This window comes from Ammospiza caudacuta, chromosome Z, assembly GCF_027887145.1.
Source record: "Ammospiza caudacuta isolate bAmmCau1 chromosome Z, bAmmCau1.pri, whole genome shotgun sequence".
NCBI lineage: Eukaryota > Metazoa > Chordata > Aves > Passeriformes > Passerellidae > Ammospiza > Ammospiza caudacuta.
Genome location: NC_080632.1, coordinates 46,387,851 through 46,409,551, shown reverse-complemented (window position 1 = coordinate 46,409,551; position 21,701 = coordinate 46,387,851). Strand labels below are relative to the sequence as shown.

General features: G+C 39.1%; 2 protein-coding genes across 2 annotated transcripts in view; both read left to right on the top strand.

The window, feature by feature from the left end:
- Positions 1 to 9,493, top strand: part of DMGDH (dimethylglycine dehydrogenase) — a 39,964-nt gene extending 30,471 nt beyond the window's left edge. Inside the window, exons 15-16 of the mRNA XM_058823410.1 lie at positions 7,608 to 7,742; positions 8,485 to 9,493. Of these exons, the coding sequence (XP_058679393.1) occupies positions 7,608 to 7,742; positions 8,485 to 8,700 (351 nt within the window). The 3' untranslated portion in view covers positions 8,701 to 9,493. The remainder of the gene's footprint in view (positions 1 to 7,607; positions 7,743 to 8,484) is intronic.
- Positions 9,494 to 14,444: 4,951 nt separating this feature from the next.
- ARSB (arylsulfatase B) overlaps positions 14,445 to 21,701 on the top strand; it is a 63,669-nt gene continuing 56,412 nt past the window's right edge. The window contains exons 1-4 of the mRNA XM_058823411.1: positions 14,445 to 14,747; positions 17,471 to 17,657; positions 19,906 to 20,096; positions 20,637 to 20,844. Coding sequence (XP_058679394.1) covers positions 14,445 to 14,747; positions 17,471 to 17,657; positions 19,906 to 20,096; positions 20,637 to 20,844 — 889 coding nt within the window. The remainder of the gene's footprint in view (positions 14,748 to 17,470; positions 17,658 to 19,905; positions 20,097 to 20,636; positions 20,845 to 21,701) is intronic.

Here is a 21,701-nt window from a genome sequence, read left to right as displayed (position 1 = left end):
TTTTGCCTTAATCTGAGGAAGTGACATGTGCAAGGGAAATACAGAATTGTTTAGGATTAAGTTGCATTTACAAATCAAGGCCTTTCCATCTAGAGGAGAGATTAGTAGAATTGAAGGGAACGCAATAAAAAATATGACTTTTACTTGTTTTTCTTTCCACTTTCTTTTGATACATCTGTATGTTTTCTTTTTTTTTTTTTTTCCCTTTCATTTAGTTTGAGTAGGAAAGCAGCCATAAGCAGGGAAAGCTGTTGGAAAGCTGTTGATTGCCAAGATACCCATGCGGATTATAGGCAGGCATTAATGTGGAAGAAGCACTTGATTATTTAGTTGCTCTGCAGACTCTGCATGGTTGAAAGGCAGGGTTGGAGAAGTTCTCCAGAGCAGCTACTCACATTGCAGATAAATGGGCATGAATGAATGTCCTACAGAAATGCAGTGTGTCAGCCTGAAACATATGCCAGTTTTGCTGAACTAATGTGAAAAAGGAAATAATCAATTTTTTTTATTGACTTAAATGAGGGCAGTTGTGACTATATGTTGACTCTTCAGAGGTACCTGAGCTAATTCAGCTATTGGAAGCACTCTGACACTGTAGCATGAAATGCAGTGTAAGATTATTTACTCTGCTTCTTGGCAGTTTGAGTCCCAGTTCCACGCCTCTGGTTTTGTTGCACATTTGGCATAGCAGAGACCTCACCATTCTTTACAGGCAGCTGTGAGTCAACACAAGCCAAACACTATTTTGTACCTGTTTCTTTTGTTGCAGAAACATTCCCCTCAAAAAAGGGTAAATGAGATAAAAATTACAAGCAACAGATAATTAAATTCTTCTTGTTGACATTTTGGCCTGTTCAGTGCCTCACAAAGATTATTCCTTTAAGCATGCGCCCTCAGTTGGGAAAGTGCTGATTTCTGTGTAAATCAGAACCAAAAGACTGTTCGGTTAAAAACTAGAATGCTTCTTACTGTGCAACAAGCAACTGAAATACTCACAAAACTGTTGTGAAAATACTTCAGCATAAGCAAATCTTGAATGGTGTGTCATGCAAAATGAAAACAGATTAAAATGATAAAGAGCCAGATGCCAGTGAAGGTAATACGATCAAAAAGAATTTTGATTTCTACAATTTAATTTCTACAAAAGGACATTCATATATATGGGCAATATATATGAAGAGATGTAAATTCCTCATAAAATCCTGATGGTCTCTGTGTTTAGAAAGTTTAGTGTGCATCACCTTCATATACAGACAGACTAGTAATTTTTTTGTCATGAATAATAGGAAAAACTCTTCAAAGCTGAAGCTGACTTCCTTTAATATCTCACAGGGTATTAAATTATAACCTGGCAATAAGTAAACCCATTTCCACAGTGTTTTTGTGGCAACTTTGATTTTGTCAGTAACTCTGAGGCCTTGTTCTAGGTGGTTTCCTCTAGAGTCTGCTTGATAATCCCTGTTTCACTAATGTTAGTGTTAGTTGCTTCCTTGCACAGATGAGCAGGACGGGCTGCAATTTAACTAAAATGGAGGGACAATAACCTAATAAATTTATCATTTAGAGTATAAAATGCTTTCACAATTTTGCAACAAAATTCTGTCAATGGCTTAGGTTTTTTTTCAACACCTGTTGTCTTTCTTTTGGCTGTTCAATTACATTTAGTAAGTTAGTTAATTAGTTGTTAGATAGCCTCATCTCATTAATAAGCACTCTGCTACAAAATATTTAGTAGAGTCCTAATGTTATTCACTGTGCCAGGAAATACACAGAATATCTTTAAGGAAGACAATCTGCAATTCTTTTTGGTCCGCATCCAAGAATACTGTTCCATACATTTGCACTTGCTCAGATTTTTGAGTACTCAATGATATCACCTCTGAATGCTTAAATAGTCTTATTTTTCTACTGACTGTAATAGATCAGAAATCCCTATGAAGCTTGATGCTAGAGTGAAAAACTTTCATACTAGCTCACGGAAATTAATTCTGTCTGAAGGATTTTTCTGAGTTCCAAGTCCGCAGTTGGCTGTTGGTGTGTTTGTGCTTGTATTTTTGCTGTATCCAAGACTGCCATCTCCTGGTCGCGCTCGCTGTAGAGCTTGGGAAAGAAGTTCAGTAGATGAAGGAAACACTTCGGAACTCTCTGTAGTGTGCTCTTGTAAGTCAGGATCTGAGTGCTTAACTCATATTTCGTCTGTTTCCACTAGGAGAAACTACTGTTTCCCGAGGCATTGTTTTTTTGCCTCAGCCCTCTTTATTTACTGAGGCAGGTTTTTTGTTCTTAATTCCAAACTTATTTCCAGATTTTTCTATATCCAGAATCTCTTGTTTTTACTTATGTCTATTCTCTCAGGGCTTTCTTTCCTGGTTTTTTTTTGTTTTTTTTTTTTTTTTTTTTTTATTACCAACCTAAAACCTTCTCCTTTGATTCTTGCTTTTTTCCTTGTCTGCTTATCGCTAATTGCATCTCAGTGGCTGCCTGAATGTCATTGTCAAAGCACATCTCTCAGTTTACAAGTGCTACCTCTTCTTCTCACTTAGACATTTCGTGGTTTTTACTATTACATCTGTTAGACATATGAGTATTCAATTGCTTTGGTATGCATTATGAAAGAAGTTTTGTCACTCCCTTCAGCTTCATATTGGGAAGTGAATGATAAGTTTCAGTCCTGGAGTATTGACCTATCCTCCAACATAACAATATATAAGAAGTTATCTCTTAGGAAACAAGGATGAGCTATTCTAAGGATATGCCTCCACCCTTTTATTTCTTTGATAGCAGGCTTAGATTTACAGTTTTATTGCCTCCTCTTTCTAGTAATTTGTTTTTCTCCTGGCCATTTACCAAAACTGCCCCTCAGTTGTTTCTGTCCAGCTTGTGTTCCCATGGTCCTGGTGTGGAACAGCCCAAGCTCCAAGAATTCTTGCAGGTCCCCCTGATTGCCATTGTCTACCCTTGCTTCACTTTTCCAGCTTGCATCCCTTTTGTTCTGAGAGGAATGACTACAATAGTGGTCACTGACTTCACTCCATAACCTGGAATAGGATTGTGTTCCGTGCCAGCTTTACTCCACACAAGAAAGGGAAGAGGAGGAAGGAAAAAAAAAAGAGCAGAGGCTTTACTGAAGAAGGGCTATGGAGCTGGGGGACAGGAAAAAGGAGTGATGGATAGGAAATCTGAGATGGGGCATGGTACTTCTTTCCCCTCCCCCTCCTTTCAATCCCCATTTATTATGCCTGTAATCTGTTGAGTGTACTTTTCCACCTAAGTCCTGTCCCCATTCAAATTGAATTTCAAGAGTGAGTAGAACTGTATTCTATCATTACATCTTTTGGTTTCCAGAGGGTCAGAAAACAGAGAACTTATTCCATAAATTTATACAGATTAGGAAACATGTTAGAAAGAATCTGCAGAGATTTTGTTATCTGTATAAAATGCACACCTAGGTGACTCCCTGTGTGTTTCTTTGGCCATGTAGAGAAATAAGCAGCACTTAGGGATTTTTAGCCAAAATAATTCAGTAGTTCATCAGTTATTTCTGTTGTATCAACTTCCTAGAGCTGACTGCATACAAGAAGAGCTTAGGTGGATTGAGTGAAAGATGCACGGGTGCAGGTGCCATAACATACAGAATGGCCACCTCCCTTAAAATTTTTTGTGTGGTGTAAGTTGTAGCTTTGATTCGCTACAGAATAAGAATCTTGTCAAATATTTGCTCTCTGAAAAGAAAAATTGTCTTCATTTATCAGGCTGGTGAGGCAGATATCATTTGGAGTGTTACCCTGAAATAATTAAAGCGCATCTAGTTATAAAAAATTTCATAATCCTGTATAGAGGCTGCCTCCAGAGTGTTGTAACATTATGGTTATAATAGATGACAGCAGCTGTTGGTGCTGCCTTGCTCTGTTGGGTCACTCTGTGCTAATAATTTGGCTCTATGCCCACAGTGCTAAATGGTATTCTGAATAAATTACAGCAGTTCCTTGTTGAGAGAGTAGTATATCTTTGCTGCAAGTAACAGATATAGCATATTTCTTTTTAGACACTTCAATTTAATTCTGATAAACTGCAGAGACTGAGAAACATGGAAAAAAAAAGTTTTTGAAAGGCTTATAGATAATTTCTATTCCTTTGTGTCCCTTAAACCAGAAAAGGTTTTTGCAGAGAATTAGAATTAGGATTGGGGTGCCATTGAAAGCCAGGTGCATTTGAAACACAGTAAGTTAAACTCCTCAAGGTACCTCACTGTGCATAAAAAAATCACCTTGGTTATGGTCTTGTGAAATCTTTCTAGAAGACAGTGGGTTTATCTTGTGCTATCAAACACATGGCAACTAACACAAAGTAAAAGCCTGATAAGAAAGGTAAGGCAAATATACAGTGTGTTAATAGATGAACTAATCAGTGGTATCCCTTTAGTTACGTGCTATTTAAAAAATATGGCTGATTTGTCTTTGTGATATGATTTTTCATTCTAATTTTATCTAAAACTTATCTAACACACAAATTAAGAGGAAAAGCCCATCTTTTTATCTGGTGAACTGCACTCAAATTAAATGAAGTTAAACAGTAGATATTGTCTTTATCTTTGGTGTCTAAGAAGTGTTTTTATTTTATGTTAAAACCATTACATCTGCCAAAGCTTAATGCTTTGGGAATTTGTGCCATAGTAATAGAAAGTCTTTTCTGTTTTATAGATTTTTAGGACTGTCTTAACTTCAATTAGTACAAAGATTTTGCATTGCTCCTACACATGATATAATTTTTTAAAAACTCTGACAGCAAAGAGCAGCTTTAAATTTGATATTTGTTCAAGGCTGGAATTGTTCAGTGTTTTCATTTGTTTATTTTTCTTCTGTTTTGTTGGTTTTGGGAGATTTTATATTCATTTATAGGATTATACTGGTTTAAATTTTTTTTTTGCATTATATTTTGCATGACGAGATAAAGCAAATAGAAGCAGTATGAAAACTGACTCTTTTTCTCCTAGAAAGAGGAAGCATTTTTTACCAAAAATAGCCAGACTGAGGTTGAACACATCAGCTTCCAAATTCTGTTTTGATTGGAATGAAAAATCCTATGACATATACACTTAAATAGAAAAAATAAATAATGGTGGGAATACTTTAATGTGAAATTGCCATGGGTACTCAAGAACTGTAAAAGAAGTAAACTGAAATAGTTGAATTCCTACAGTTGGAATTTAAGAAGGTGCTTTGAATATTTAAAAGTGCATATAGACTGGCAGTTGTGCATTATATATGCACATGTATTTTCACACATACATTTTTGTGCATGTTCATATAGTCTTCAAGTATGTATGCATTTGTTTATGTATTTATACATGTAGATACACACAGTTTTTGCAGTGTGTGTGTATATATGAGAGGTGTGTATTTTGTAGAGTTTGAATTCTAGGTTACATCTTGGTTATTTTTCCAAGCTATCGTTCTAAAGAGACTGGAATATTCTTAATCTTCAATGAACAGAAAATGGCAAAGAACAAGCCCTTTCCATTAAATCCTCCATGTGCATCTTCAGGTAGCATAATAGCTATGTAGTGGTTTATTCCAGGTGGCCAAAAGCTTGGCCAAGTTAAAATGAATTGGGAAAGGATTTAATTTTGTATCTGCAAGCAACAGGCAAAAAATGATCCATGCTTAGGTAGATTCTAAAGCCTGCTAGCTGCTTGTTCTAGTGGTATACCTAGGGGATATAACATTGCATTTGAATACTTACATTTAGTTCCACAGTTACATTCCATGTGACTAAATACCTGATATTACATTAGCATGAATAGGAAGGAATTGATTAAATGCTGAGTATCCCTGTAGAATGTTTACTTCTTGATATTTCTCTTTGCTATGCAAAGCATTTTAGTCTGTGAGCCATGCTATGGTATACAGTCTTATTTGCATTTCTAGTTGTAGGTGTTTCCTATAGTTGCACCTACCCTGTAGCAGAAAAGTGAGATGGAGCTACCAGTAGCTGGTTATTCTCTGGTGTTAGATCTTTGGTTTATATTTTGCAGTTGCATCTCGACATTATATTCCAAAATGAATCCTCACAGTATTTTTCTGATCTGAACTGTATTTCATGCTTTTTTACCCCAAAGGGTGTCAGCTCTGATCTTTATGTGCAGTATCTGCTTTATCCCCTGCTGAATCACCTTGATTTTCAGATTAACTGCTCCTTAACTGGTTCATAAGCTTTTTTTCACAAGTGCTTACAAATCCTAGCCTTTCATAGTGCAAAAACTCTTCATCACTGAAATAATTTCTTCTGAGCATACACATGGATTTATATGGACCTCAAGAAATAAAAGAACACTGAACTAACTGTGTAATATCTATTCCACATACATGTTGCTTGTAATTCTGACAGTGCAACAATTCTCTACTGAAATTAAAGTACAGTACCAGAAATAGTATTTATTTTCCCTTAAACACTCATCAAATTAATATAATTCCTTCTTCAGACCTGAGATCAACTGCCTTAAAATTACTTTCACTGCAAGTGAAGCAAAGGCTTGAAAGCTAGAGGACTTTGTAACTGCTGTTATATTTCTGCCCCTGGGGAGGCTTGTGTGTATTTGCATTTTAGTTTAAATACAATTCATTTATTCTGTCTGATCTATGCCATAGGAGAAAAAATGGACATCATGAAGAATTTCTTAATGGAAAGAGTTGTTAAGCCTCGGAAAGGCCTGTCCAGGGAGTAGAGTCATCATCCCTGGAGATGTTCAAGAAACCACTGGACGTGACACTTTCTGCTGTGATGTAGTTAACAAGGCAGTCATTGGTGAAAGATTGCACTCAATGAGCTTAGAGGCCCCTTCCTACCTAAATCTTCCTGTGATAGAATAAGCTCAATGTGATCAGATACAGTAAATACTGTCCTATATACCCTTGAGGGTTCTGAAACTTGCCAGTGACTACCCCCACACTAGTCACTCATTTGTGCAGTCTTCTTCTGGAAATATGAGAAACTGCTTGTACCTTTCTAAGCAGACTGAAAAAGGGGACTCCAGACAATAGCAGTGTTCTTTACAAAAGATGCTGCATTATCCCATAAAACGGTAGGTACGGAAACAAAATGTACCTACCTTAAAACAAGGATAAGGAGCAAACTGCCAGCTGTGCAGCCTGGCAGAGACATCAAAGTGGAATACTGGCAGGTTACTGTCATAAATTGACGATGGCTTCAAAAGGAAGCGTGTTGACAGAGCAAGGCCCAGACTTTAGGATCTGGGTATTGGAATTCACTTCTTCTCATAGACACTGAACTGACGTACAGTCTTCTGATTTACAGCCTTAACTGGGCAGTTAGTCTTTACCACAGCTCACTATGTATATGTTTCCAATACATTGGAATTATGGATATTGAAGGCTGAGATCTAGCAAAATGAAAACACAGAATAAAGTTACCAAGATATAATGTACCAGTATAAAAATACCAAGATACAAGATATACTGTCTGCTAAAGATTTGATTTCATCTATATTTCCTACAGAATACTCATGTGATGGCCAAACACATTAAGATACATTTAAATATTGGAGAACCCAAATAAACATATATTATCGTTATCTTGTATTTTTTCAGGCAGCAGACTTTACAGGAAAGCAAGCACTGAAGCAGATTAAAGAAAAGGGGCTCAAACGACGACTGGTATATCTCACGCTGGAAACAGATAATGTTGATCCAGAGGGAAATGAAAGCGTGTGGCACAATGGCAAGGCAAGGACTATGGTTCATGTTGCAAAAAATCAGTCTTATTTCTCCATGAACAGAATCTTTTTGTTTCAAGTGTGAATGCATTATTTCTATTTTACTGGCACAGAACAATTTGAAGCTATGATAAACACACTAATCTTCAAGCATGAAGTAAAGACTAAATACCTACAGAGAAGATGTGAAATGCTGTCAAGTCACTGAAACTAGGGTTGGAACAGACTAATGTACTGTCATCCATTCTCTTCTTCTGCAAGTTCACTGCTGTTTTAAGAAAACACTTTTGCTACTCAAAAGAAATGAAGCAGCAAAGTTTGGGACTCCACACTTCAGCACATATTGTGTTGAAATACTCAGTAGCAGTTAAATTATTGTAGATAATAAATACATGCATGTGTATTGTATATGTTCCAGTGAAAACTTAATTGAACATAATAAGAACAGGGTATTTTTTTAAGAAGCAAAAATGTCCCAGTTTCAGGTGGTGTTACTCTCTGTTGAGAATATTATGAACTGCATGACACACTTGAAATTTGCATGATGTCTGAAGTGTATAAACCAAAATGTGAGATATCTACTTGTTTGGGTTCTTGGCTGGAGTTTGGTGGTTTTTTTGTTTGGTTAGTTGGTTGGGTTTTTCTGTTTTGGTTGGGTTTTTTTATTGTTGTTGTTATTTTGGTTTTGTTTTTTTCTTCAGAAAATCCACTGCATCTTGAAAATAAATACAATTGGTTCTGGTTTTTTTCAGGTAATTGGCAATACCACATCTGGATGTTTCAGCTATGGAGCTCAGCAGAGTCTAGCTTTCGCATATGTTCCCATGGAACTCAGCAAAGTTGGACAGAAATTGGAAGTTGAACTTCTAGGTAAAAATTATCCAGCAACCATTATACAAGAGCCACTGGTGCTGACTGAACCAACAAGAATGCGCCTTCAGAGAAAGGGTGAAAGTCCCAAAACATAAACACAGATGACAATACAGCAAATGGTGCAGTAGGAAATAGTGCCGTTAATATGCATAAAATTAAGAGAATCAAACCACTCACATTTTCTAATTACTAAACTCAAGATCTTCATTGCTATTCATGAGTGAGAAATTTGATGGCATTACTTCCTAATTCTCTGTATGTGCTGTTCACATTAGAGACCTGAGCAGAGCTGATGGGCTGCTGTGTGTTCTGCTTCTCAGCAGCACTTGAGAGCAGAAAGTGGCAGGGAACGAGCACATCATTGATTCAGCTTGCTCCCACATTGGCTGGCAGATCTGCGTTAATCCATATGAGAAATGTGCTCTTGATTCTGTCCAATAGCAAATTCCTCCCCCTCCCTCACACTCTCAGTTCCTCCTTTGCCTGCCCTTGAGGTAAAGTAGCTCATCCTGTCTTTTTTGTAAAAATGAATAGCAAGCTTACCATAAAAGCATGTCACTAGTTGTACACAGAATGCTTCATAAGGAATTGAAAGACATCTCATTAACCATTAAAATAATAAAGGCATTACTAAAGGTAAGCTGAATTCTGGGCATTTTTTCTCTGCATGTCAACCTGGCAGAAATTCTCATAGAAGACCAAAATCCCATTCCTCTCAATGAAACAGTTATAGGAAGCCCATTCTTCACTATTTTACATAAATCATTTGGCACATTACATGTAATATGCTACAAGAAACAGTATATTTTTGCTCAGTTTCTGAACAAAACTTAAGTTACAGATTTACTGTATTAAATCTGAACCACTAGACAGGCACCAAAGATAGTTTTTTCTTACTGTTTATTATAGATTGAAGCAACAGTATGAGCCATATGTTATTACATAGAAATATTAGCAATGAAAAATATAATTAAATTCACAGCAAAGGAGCTTTATTGAGTGTTAAATATTCAATAACCTAAGTAAGTAGCATTGGGATAGTGTGTATGATGGGAACACACGAAAGTAATAAAACACTCATTTGGAATTCAATAATATTCTCAACAATTCTTTTGAACAACAATGTCAAAATTTCCAACTTAGTAAAGGTGTCCTTTAGGCTATAGATAAAAGTTTTCAAAGTATGTATAAATCATGTCCAAAATGCACTTTCTTCAAGAGAGTTGGTGCCTCTAAATCTTCAGCAAAGAAGCAAATGTATAAATAGTATATACCAGGAGAAACACAATTTGAGTAATGAACAGTCACTGTTGATAAAGTAAGCTGACATTACATTGTGGTGTTTTGAATATCTTTTATAAAGCAGGTAAAAATTAAATATATGAGCTCTGCCTGTCATACTATCTGGAGTGAAAAAATCCATTCAGAAATTATTGTCTGTTTTACTTTCAGAAGTGATTGAGTTTAATTTTGCTGAACTATCAAAATGTTACTTTTCCTAAAGGTAACATTGTTTGTAACGAGGCACTTAACCACTATGACTCTGTGAGCATTTAAGAAATCTGAAGTACAACCCAATGTTATATGGTTTTATTTATACTGTGGAGAAAAAGAACAATGCTTAGAAACATTGTTTTAAATTTTAGTATTTTCCAAGATTATGCAAATTCACTAGACACCACATCCTGAAGTGTAGTGGAACAGTTACTCTGAGACAGATTCATCTATACTTTCCTAATTAGCTTTGCTATGCCAAAAGTGTTCAACAATGCCTCCATATCCCAGCCTGACAATTAGAATCAGGTTTGTGATTTTTGACTTTTCTGACTCAGAAGAAAGATTAATACATTATCTGGATCAATCTGACTGCAGAGGGGACAGGCTTTCTGCAGCTTGAGCAAAGAGGGATGAATAGCAGGTACAATTCCAACACTCAAGTGTACTCAGGACCTGTATGCTCTAGCAGCTTGTACTGCATTTCCAGCTGTAACCTCCCAACCCCTAATTTCTACGTGTAGCTGACTCAGACTTCTCTCATTTTACAGTCTAGTATTATACAAGCCCAGACACTGATTTCTTTGGGAGTTTCTCACTGACAGGTCTTGTGACCCAAGACACACCAAGACCAAGCCTTGGCTAATTAGTAGAAGCTGTATGAGGAGTGGCTGAAGTCAGAACTTCATCATGAGGGACAGACACTGATCTTCTCTCTGTGGTGACTGGTGACAGAACCTGAGAGAATGGCCTGAAGCCCACTTGTGGGAGGTTTAGGTTGGATGTTATGAAAAGGCTCTTCATCCACAGAGTTTTTAGGCACTGGAGCATGTTCCATACGGAAATGGTCATGAAACTAAATTTGTTAGAGTTCAGGGAGTGTTTGGACAAAGCTTTCAGGCACAGAGGGTGATTCTTGGAGTTGTCCTGTGCAAGGCCAGGAGCTGGACTCAATGAGCCTTGTGGGTCCTTTCCAAATCAGCATATTCCATGGTTCTAAGTTTCATTTAACTTCAAGATTTAGATAAGCTAACTATGTTTCTGGGTCAAGGCAGTATAGTTCCTTTCTTGCAGCCAACTTACAAGACTAAAACAACTTCGGATTCATCACTGACCACATGTAAGGGAAATTAAATATCTTGTTGCTGTCACTTCCTAAGAATGCCTTTCTCTTCAACAATTAATTAGGAGCAGAGACATCACAACTAGTTTTAAGCAAGGATTACGGAGAATTAGAGGTGCTGTAGCTGTGATAGCAATGTTTGAAAGTGCTTCCTAGTTGACCTGGCTTCTTCTTACTGCTCTGACACCCAAGTCAGCTTACTGAATATCCATCAGAACAGCTCAACATTGCATTCTGCACAGCACAGATAAATGAAACAGTATCAGGACAAAGCTTTACAAATCATGCCAACATACAGGTTCACATACATAAGTCAATCCTTTAAAGTTATTAAAAAGAAAAAAAGTACATAAACCTGAAGAAATGCAGTGGGGGAAGTGTTCAGCAGCTATTGTAGTTTCCTGTCACTTCTTTTCGTTACAGATTGAGATATGATGTTGCCTAAACTTGTGCCAAGACACAGCAAGAGGAAGTGAATAAGAGCAAGAATGTTTAAGTATTGAGTTTTAAGATGGCTTCTGACCAATCAAACAGAAATACCAGTGTAGAAAGATTGGCAGGGACTTCTTTAGAGTCTTTCTCAACCTCACCTCATTGGTAAACAGAGGAGACACATCTGCAATGAGGTGAAAAAATGATGGTCATCTAGGAAATTTTCTGAAATACTCAAATCAGGATATGTAAAAAGCAGTTTTCTCAGACAGTTTTGTTTCCCGTTTTCCTATATTTTCCCATGTCCAGAGTTTTTGCACACCAGAGTGGATGTTACTATAACCATTTGAATTTTTGTTCCAAGTTTCCATATGCTACTGCAAAAAGAGTCCAGGTCATGCTTTTTACAGCATAATAAATCCACACTGTTACTGTAACCTTGTGTGTCACGCTAATGACTTCTTTAATCACTGATCCCAAAGCAATGTCCAAATTATTCAGCCCCAAATTCAGAAAAGACAAACTGAAACATAAGAGACTAAACATAGGCGATTTCCTGGATTTATTCTTTTGATTCAAGAGAATACTGTCTGAGAGAAATATTTTTTTCTGATTGGGGTTCCAATTCCCTCAACTAATAATGAAATTAATAAAACCCCAAAAATCCTAGAAAATATGACAGGCGGCAATATTCAGACTGACTGTGCAGTATCTGCAGTGTATATTTAAGACAGTTCAATGTAATGTTCTAACTATGGTCGGGCAACAAGGTTACCCAGTTCTAGTGGAATAGGACAACGAGTACATAACTCTTGATGTTTCTCTGCAAGGAAATATTAATTCAGCTGCATTTGAGCACCATGATAACTTTGAAAATATGAAAGGTGAATAGAAATTATGAATTTTGTTTCAAAATTTCTGGTTTCACCAGCACTGTGCAGTTTTTCAAAGAACTTACTTGGAGTGAACAAAAAGGGTTTTTGTGGGAATGTGCTAACACTTGAATGAAACTTTACCTGTAGTAAGGACATGGAAGAAGTTAGAAAAAGAAACAGTTCAGTGAGACATTTGAGACTGGTCATGAGATCTGAACTAGAAACAAGAGAAAACAGAACTTTGCAGCTTTTAAACAGTATGAATCACATTTCAAGAAAGACAATACTGCTCATAGTCACACACCAGTTTGTCAGTGGTCCTGGAATTTACTTTGGAGAAAACTGGGTTTAGGACAGTACTGTTGCTTCTCATTCCAGTACTGGCTGTAGATTGTAGGACATTTTCATTGCAGAAAAAAGCTGATATGACTCATCAGAGCTGTTGTTTTCAAAGCAGCGGGGAAACCTATGGGATTTTAAAAAACCCAACTTTGTAGCTTCATAGGCTTATCCACTAGACTTCATTAAAACAAGCAGGAACTTTCTCCCTATAGAGACTTGGTGTACTCAATATTTGGCTTTCTAACCAAAAAGAACAAATTTTAATGTGGACTGTTCTTTTGCCTGTTACCAAATGGCTATATTGGGAATACACATTTCTAGCTGAATGGGAAATATATGGTTGATGTTCCACTGGACACTGAAATTTATATATATTCCCTGGATGAATAAAACTGACCAGAGCTGACAGCTATTTCTGTCTTTTCACTCTCTTAAATTTTACATCAAGGCTATAACTAAGGTAGATTGCAATATTGCTTTAGACAATTACATGGTTTGAAGAAAGAGCCCCGTTGACATTACTGCTATTTCTGCATTACTTCACTTCCTTCCTACACTGTAACAGTCACAAGCACCATCTTGCAGCCAGACCTCGATCCAGGCTTCTCATCTGAAATGACAAAATGGAGAGAAAAAAGCACGGGCTGCTTATGATTTTGCAGGGGGGTGGGGCTTGAAGGGGGAGGGAAGACACACACGTCTCTCTCTCGTGTGTGTGTGTGTGTGTAGGCACTAGCAGCTGATGCTAACAGGAGAGTTTCTCCAACAGGAATAATCGCCGCCTCGCTCCCCTCAGCTGCATCTTCAGCTTGTTTTTCCCTGTCGTGCACATTGGCCGGCAGCAAAGCCGTGTGTGTGTTGCCCCTGCGTTACTGTGCTTGCACACAGAATAAGCTCTGTAGCCTAGCTGTATAAAAGACGGATGAGCCCCTATGAAGGCAGAAGTAACAGTTTAGATAATACTACGAGAATGCAGTCTGTCCTGTCCTCATCATGTTCCACTGATTTCATTAGAAACACACATGACTTGAGATACAAGCCTGCACATAGTTCCCTGGTTCCCATGGGAAACGCTCCGAGGTTTGAACCGGGTGTTTAATATCGGAGCTGAAGCAAGACAAAATTAGAAGGGACGGCCAGCATCAGCGGGCTGCAGACCTTGCCAACACCGGCAAAACCTTTACAATTTCTTTTTTAAGCTAATACCAAAAGCCATCGGCGTAAAGCTGCACCGCTCCCGCTCTTGAGGCGCGCAGCCGCCAACCCCGCTCCCCCGCAGCGCCGGCCGAGCCCTGCTCGAGCCCCGCCCAGCTCTCCCGGCCCTGCCTGGGCCCCATACAGCTCTCCGGGCCCTGCCCGCGCCCCGCCTCGCTCTCCCGACCCGGCCCCGCTCTCCCGGCCCTGCCCGGGCCCCGCCCCGCTCTCCCGGCCCTGCCCCGCTCTCCCGGCCCTGCCCGGGCCCCGCCCGAGCCCCGCCCCGTGGGCCGCGCCGCTCGCCCGGCGGGCGGAGCTCTGGCTCGGGGCGCTCCCCGCGGCCCAGTTCCGGATGCCGGGGATGCCGGGGATGCCGGGGATGGCGCGGCTGGGCGCGCTGTGCCCGCGCTTTAGCCGGCTGCTGTGCCTGTGCTTCAGCCGGCTGCTGCCGCTGTGCCTGCCCCTGTGCCTACCGCAGCCGGCGGCGGCGCGCTCGTCCGCCCCGCACCTGGTACTGGTGCTGGCTGACGACCTGGGCTGGGGCGACGTGGGCTGGCACGGCTCTGCCATCCGCACGCCGCGGCTTGACGCGCTGGGCGCGGGCGGCGTGCGGCTGGAGCGCTACTACACGCAGCCGCTGTGCACGCCGTCCCGCAGCCAGCTCCTGTCGGGCCGCTACCAGGTAGGGCGGGCGCTCGCAGCCCGGCCGCGCTGCCCGCGGCATGCTCCGGGCGCTCCCTGCTCGCTGCTGGCAGCTCCCGTGCCGCTGGGGCTTGCGGGGTCTCTACGCCGCTGCGCTGCCGAAACAGCTGCTCTGAAACTGCAAACTTCGCCTTGCGGGCTCGGGAGTAAACTAGAGCATGGAATCGGTGCAAATTGTTCTGTTCCAGAAAAGCCGAGGTGCTCACTATGCTTCGGTTGGATTAACAGGCTCGTCAGGCTGTCGTGGAAAATATCCTTGCCCTAGTCGCCTGACTCTTGGATATTTTTCCACTGGATAACCCGGTCGAGATGCAGAAATGAGCAGATGAGCATTACTTGTTCAGTTTTTGCTGCATATTTCCAGTGCAGCGCCCAAATGCGTCAGTAGCTATACATTCACCTCCCTCTGGTACAGGATGTTCTGCCCTTCTTGATGGAGTGCGCACAGAGTGGTCATTAGGCTGGGTGTCTAAATAAGTTCATAGTGATTTTATAATGATTATCCTGATTTTCCCAGGTTTTTTTTTTCCTTTCTTTATCTTCCCCCCCCCCCCCCCCCAGTTGTACAGGTGTAAGATTTGGGCTTTATAATACTAATATCATTCTATCCTTTCCTATCCTTTTTGCAGTTTTGGCAAAAACCTGAGGAGTGGGGGGTGAGAAAGAAAGTAAGGACACACAGCATAGACAGAAGGAAGAAACTTTCAAAGGGTTAAGTGTGTTTCAGGAACTTCCCCTCTGTCTCAAGAAGTCCTGCACATCCATGTTAACCACAGTGATTGCCAAATAAACTGCTCTGAGTGAAAGAAAATAAATGTCATCCTGTAGTAGGGGACGCTGTCTCTTCTTGCAGGAATGTTGTTCTAGGTACACTCTTTCCAAGCAACATTTGTCTCTTTCCTGAAAAGTCGAAGAATGGATAATGATGAATAGGAAAAAGCAATTTACATTATCTTTAACAACCCTTGAGGTTGCTCTATTAAATAACCTAAAATATTTTTTTCATAGTGAATATTTTTAAAATATCATAATCTGAATGTGCTAAGAAAGTGGCCACTGCTGCATCACATCTTCAAAGTGAACTTTGAAAACACCTATAGTTCAGTCTGGATTTAAGTTCAACCCATAATGTGTCTTGATAATTTAATAATCTTCATGTTGACCACGTTGCAATTGAGTAAAATGATATTAGAAAATTAATTTTCTTTTCTTTTCTTTGTTTTTTTTTTTTTTTAATAGAGGAGACATTCCATGCAGCAGTTATTATGCAGCAAATATGTGAATAACAGTTGCTTAGAAACTTGGGAAAGTAACCTAAATCTGGAGATGAAATTTTGGTAGTCACCTTGCAATCTGTCTGAAAGAAAAGCAATGGTATTGGTCTAAGATAGCTATAGATATTTTTATATTATTATTGCCTCCTTCTCCTTTTTCTCATTTTCCAGATACAGTGCAAGAAATTACAATGCTTTGCTAGTTTGTGCATTTGGTATATTAATGCTTTCTGTAATAAAGCATTTTAAAATATTTTAAATGTTTTATATGTATAATAGAAAATCTACACTATAATTTAATTTTTGGAACCTCCTTGTTCAAAGAAAATGAGGAAGTAGTAGGCCCTTTAGAAAAGGGCCTTACCCACTTGCCTAAGTTCATGGCTTATTTGTTTTAAAAGTCAGTTCAGAGAGTTGCTAAATTTCAAAGCAATGCTTTGAACGTTAATCTTGCAGCTTGCTACACTGGTTTGCTTAGTGAAGTCATAAAAATCTGATGTTAGCTGCTCCAGGGGATCTTGGAGACTTTGTGCTTTGACACACGCATAGATTCTAGCACGTAGACTGCTAGAAATGTTTAATATATAAACAAGATATATGTACTTGTATATGTATGTTTGCAGGTCTAGGTTCAGGGAAGTGCCTTTTTGATTGTGGAGAAGACAGAGTTGACAAAACAGTTTATAGTATCATTAACTGAGGAGGTTCCTTGTATCAGATGTGATATACTACTCAAACTATTGTTATCAGTGATGGTTTTGTAAACAAATACAAAATTCATCACTTAGTAAGACTGGAAACTTTAGTAGAGCTATTGAATGTCAGATCTAGTCAGTGTGAAGCTTTCCCCACCCAAATGCTTTCTATAGTGCTTGTACTCATTTGAAGCATGCAAATAAATATACAAGTACATATATATAATGGCCATTTAGAAGAGTAATAGAAAAATAGTTTTCTTTTATCGACCTTTCCTCCAGTGACTGTTCTGTGATACAGGCAAAAGCTTGATAGATTCACCTGCCATGTGCATTTTTGCCCATTTCAATCCCATTTAAAATCACTCTATCTTGAGATGTCCCTAGCCTTCAAACAGACCATAATGATAATTCTTGCCTGTTAGATTTCTAGCTAAAAGCATAAAAGGCTTTGTGTGTGTTTGTTTTGTTGTTTTTTAAATTGCTTATTAAAGTGCTTGATTTATGCCTGGGAAGATATTAACTCTTGCAGTGCTATTTTCTTGTTTTCCTCCATGCAACCCCTACCCTCCACCTGCAGCTTCCTCATCATCTTCAGTGCTACACTGGTAAAATGAAGAACCCCTAAAAATAATCCTAATCTCTAATGCAGCTGTGCTTCTTTTTTGCCCTGCTTATAAATTAACATGTGGGCTGCATTGTAAGGGATATCTCACACTTCTTTTCTCTGCAAGATCCACACAGGTTTACAACACCAGATAATTTGGCCATGCCAGCCCAGTTGTCTGCCACTGGATGAGAAACTCCTCCCAGAGCTACTTCAAGAGGCGGGATATGTTACTCACATGGTGGGGAAGTGGCATTTGGGAATGTACAGAAAAGAATGCCTTCCAACTCGCAGAGGATTTGACACTTACTTTGGTAATAGTTTGATTTAGTATGGGCAGTAAATGCAGTGTTGAAAAGGATGAGAAACTGTCCCATTCTTGTAACAGCGGCGGATTTACTGCTGATTTATAAGTAAAGCCATATCTGGGTATGCGTATTTCCAAAGTACCACTGCTTAAAAAATGATAATGCCTTAAATGTATGCTCAAGCTTTACAACTTACTGAAGAAAGTATCAGAATTACTGTGTAGCTCCAAGTAAAGCATTTCTCTCTTTCCATTTTCCCTCACTCCTCCCTCCTTCCCAGAGTTAACTTTTTGCTCTGAATTCTCTGTCTCCTACCGACAGCAGCACAGGGGAATAGGGAAGGGGGGGTTACAGCCAGTTTGTGTAGCTTTGGTTTTCCAGAGCTGGTGATGAGATGGTGTGAAAGCCTCTATAAAGTAGTATCCAAAAACTCATAAGTTAGGAAGTGAAGCTCTCAGACTAAACAGTAGATTGTCTAAGTGTGAGTGCATTACTTGCAAAGCAACTTACAGCTATGCATTGTTTATTGTTCCAAGTGTGGTTTGGGCTCCTGTCCCAGTATCAATTTATTAGTTTTGCACAAGTGTCACGGATGGTATATGACTTGGGCTGTCAAATGTCTCATTCTGCATCATTCTGCACAGCACTGAGCTCAAAGAGGTCCATCTCCACTTGGTTGTTTTTGAGACACTTTCCTTGAATGATGAATTTCAAAATAGTAAATTTCAATGCAGAAGTCTGTGTTGCTCTTGTCTAACCTGCAGCTTAAATGAAGAATGTGACTGTGCTCTGTGTGTGCCTTTAATAAATTATGTTCATCCAAACATGAGGTGGGAAAAACTGTCCCCTTAGGTGGTTTACTTCTTTTCACTCTTTGGGGAGCTCAGGGCCATGGTTTCACAACTGAATTAAGCTAATATATGTGGATTGGGATATAATGGCTCTCATTGCTTAAGCATTTGTGCTTTCTCCCATCCCTCCACAGGAGCTTGGGATCTCCTTGGTGGCATGGGTGTAGATAGGCTGCTGTTCCTTTTGAAATCTCACCCTGGGACTGAGCAGGCTTTTAATGCAGGAGCCTGAGGATAGGCTGGCTCTGTGTATTGTTTTTGGGTGCCCCAATGTGACATTATTTTTCCGAGGATATAGTGGTTTAATATCCTGTAATGTTCATGTGATTCCAGTAGGCATCCATTATGATTAGGGATGTTTGATTTCGTGGCACAATTGATGCACTCTCGCCCAGTGGACATTCAAAATGGAAAAAATGCAACATGTGCCTCTGAGTACATTGATGTAAGCAATCTGCCTATAAAATCACTTCACCTTTTGAAAAACTAACCATTTTATTCTCCTAAAAATATCATAGACATTTATATTTTATTTAAGATCACTTTATTTTTTTCTGTACATTTGTTTTTGCAGAAATTACTAGCTGCAGCTGCTGAAGAAAAAGTTCAAGTAAATTTCTTCAGTCTTGGATTTTTGTCCCAAGATCTTTTTTTTGCGGAACATAGGACTGTATTTTTTTCAGATTCATCCATTTTTTCAGGATATTGGGGGAGAAATCTAAAATCTCATTTCAAATGTAATTTTTGAGATTCAAATGATTTTGAAAAGTTTTTTTTGTGCCTGCTAAAACACAAGGGTACTCCATGGCTAACAGGCTAGCCCTAGGTAGGAGCAAATCCATACATGCAGGATTTTTACTTAATTTCTTTTGGATATCTCTAAGTGATAGTGTCTTTTTGTGACCAGCTGGTGTCAGCAGTGGATCAGAAATTGCATTACAGCAGACACAGATGATTCATGCTTGGATGTTTTTGAATAAATGGATTTTAAAATTCCGAACTTTCCAATAGAAGTGGAAGCCTACATCAAAATACAAACATAGAAATCATACCACTAAGAATCAGACTAGTTCACAGCTAGATCACTGCCTTGGCTCCTAGTGCATTAGTTTAGTGCTCATGGACATCAAAGTACAAATAAGAGGTCATTAAACTGCTTTCAAAATATTTAATTTCTTTTGAAATTAATGCTGGCATTAGCAATGAAAAGCCTATGAGGTATTAAATGTGGAACTACTTAGACGTGTCAGGGGTCTCATAGCAGGTGGTCCAGGGTTGAATTAGTGTTTTAGCTCGAAACCACTAATGTTTTGACATTTGTGTTTGACTTTTTTCTCCTCCTGATGTATGTGTTTATGTGACACGGTGTTGGCCTGCTCATTTGACATCTTTTCCTGTTGTAGGTTATCTCCTGGGCAGTGAGGATTATTATACTCATGACCACTGTGTCCTCATCAAAGCAAAGAATGTGACGCGCTGTGCTCTGGACTTTCGAGATGGAGAAGAAGTTGCAACTGGATTTAAAAATGTGTACTCCACAAATTTATTCACAAAAAGAGCTATAGATCTTATAGCAAATCACAAAACCGAGAAGGTACAGAAAACTTCAGCATTAAAGAATGTTTCTAAAACATTGATGAAATACTAATAGAGAGAGCTGTGTTTGAGCTGCAGTTCAGGGCTATTCAATAGGTGCATAGAGCTAAATGTGAGAAGTAGCAGTGGTAAAACTCACTTGCTGCCAAAATCGGCTTTGTCTGCATGGTCCTGGCCTGCTACCTTTCTCCATTTCTTCTATTTTAATACAATTAATACATTTTTAGAAATGGTTGAGCAAGTAGTTTGCACTTCTAAACAGAGAAGGGAAGCTTAAGTTGAGAAGTTTAATAGAAAGAAATTGTTAACAATTATGTTATGAAGAAAAGACAGACCTGATGTTTTTCCACAGCTTTCCAAAAGTAATTTTTCAAAGCTTTCTTAGTTTATGTGCAAAGAATGGAAGATGTAGAAGTTGTAGAAGAAATCAAAAGGCACTACCTGCACAGTTGATGAAAGATGTCTGCTTTTGCTGCAGTAACTTTTGCACTTAGTACTTTATGTTCAACTAATTTCCATTTTATCCCTTCCACCCCAGCCCCTCTTTCTCTATCTCGCCTTTCAGTCTGTGCATGAACCTCTCGAGGTCCCTGAAGAATACTTGAAACCATATTTTTCCATAAAAGATGTGAAAAGGCGCCATTATGCAGGAATGGTGACTCTTATGGACGAAGCGGTAGGAAATCTTACTGATGCTCTGAAAGCATACGGTCTTTGGGACAACACAGTTTTTGTTTTCTCTACTGGTAAGTTCCTTCAAGTATTCTTTCAGTAATAACTTTGCTAACAAGCTGATTACAGAGAGATCTGGCCCCTCTGTCTTTCCTATGGATATCTTCTAATGACATCAGAGTGATGAAAGTTGAGCAGGAGTTTACATGAAACAGCAGATTCTCTCCCTTCTCTTAGGGCTTTCTCAAGCTTGACAAAAACAATTCCGAAGTAGTGTCTGTGCGCATGGGGGATGCTACTGGTGGTGTAAAAATACCTTTATAAAATCTGAGGAGTGCAGTGGAGTTAGAAGCATCCTACTTGACACTGTGGTTACTGAGGATCTGTCAGAATTAAATCCTTACTGAGAGCTGTCTATTTCTTCTGAAGCAGTCTGTCCTGTCTGTATTGCCACGTGTTTCATGAAGCACAAACAGCCAGACAGCAAGCAGTTTGAAGCCAAAATTGTTTTTTCCCCTCACTTTAAGGTGTCGTGTAGTTTTTGTCGTTTTTGAAGTATTTCACTGGCATCTTAGTCCCATGAAACAAAGGTCTGTTAATAAAACAGTTGAAAATGTGATGAGCAGTCTAGTCAGCCAAATTACAATCTAAGTTTTTGTATGTACAGGCACATGATCTGGTTTCTAGGTTATTAGAGTAATGTAAATAATACATTGCAAAGCAGTCTCCTTTGTTTCCAAATTAAGAATGAAACAGAACTTTTTTGAAATACAGCTGCTTGGCTGGGTTTCAGGAACATATTCACTCTTGTTTGGTTGGAAATGGGAAGTAGCCTTTCAATGCATACAGTTGTTCTTTTGTCCACACTTTACATATTAGGGCTGTCATAATGGCAAATTAATTTTCTGTGAACACTTCAAATACTACAAAA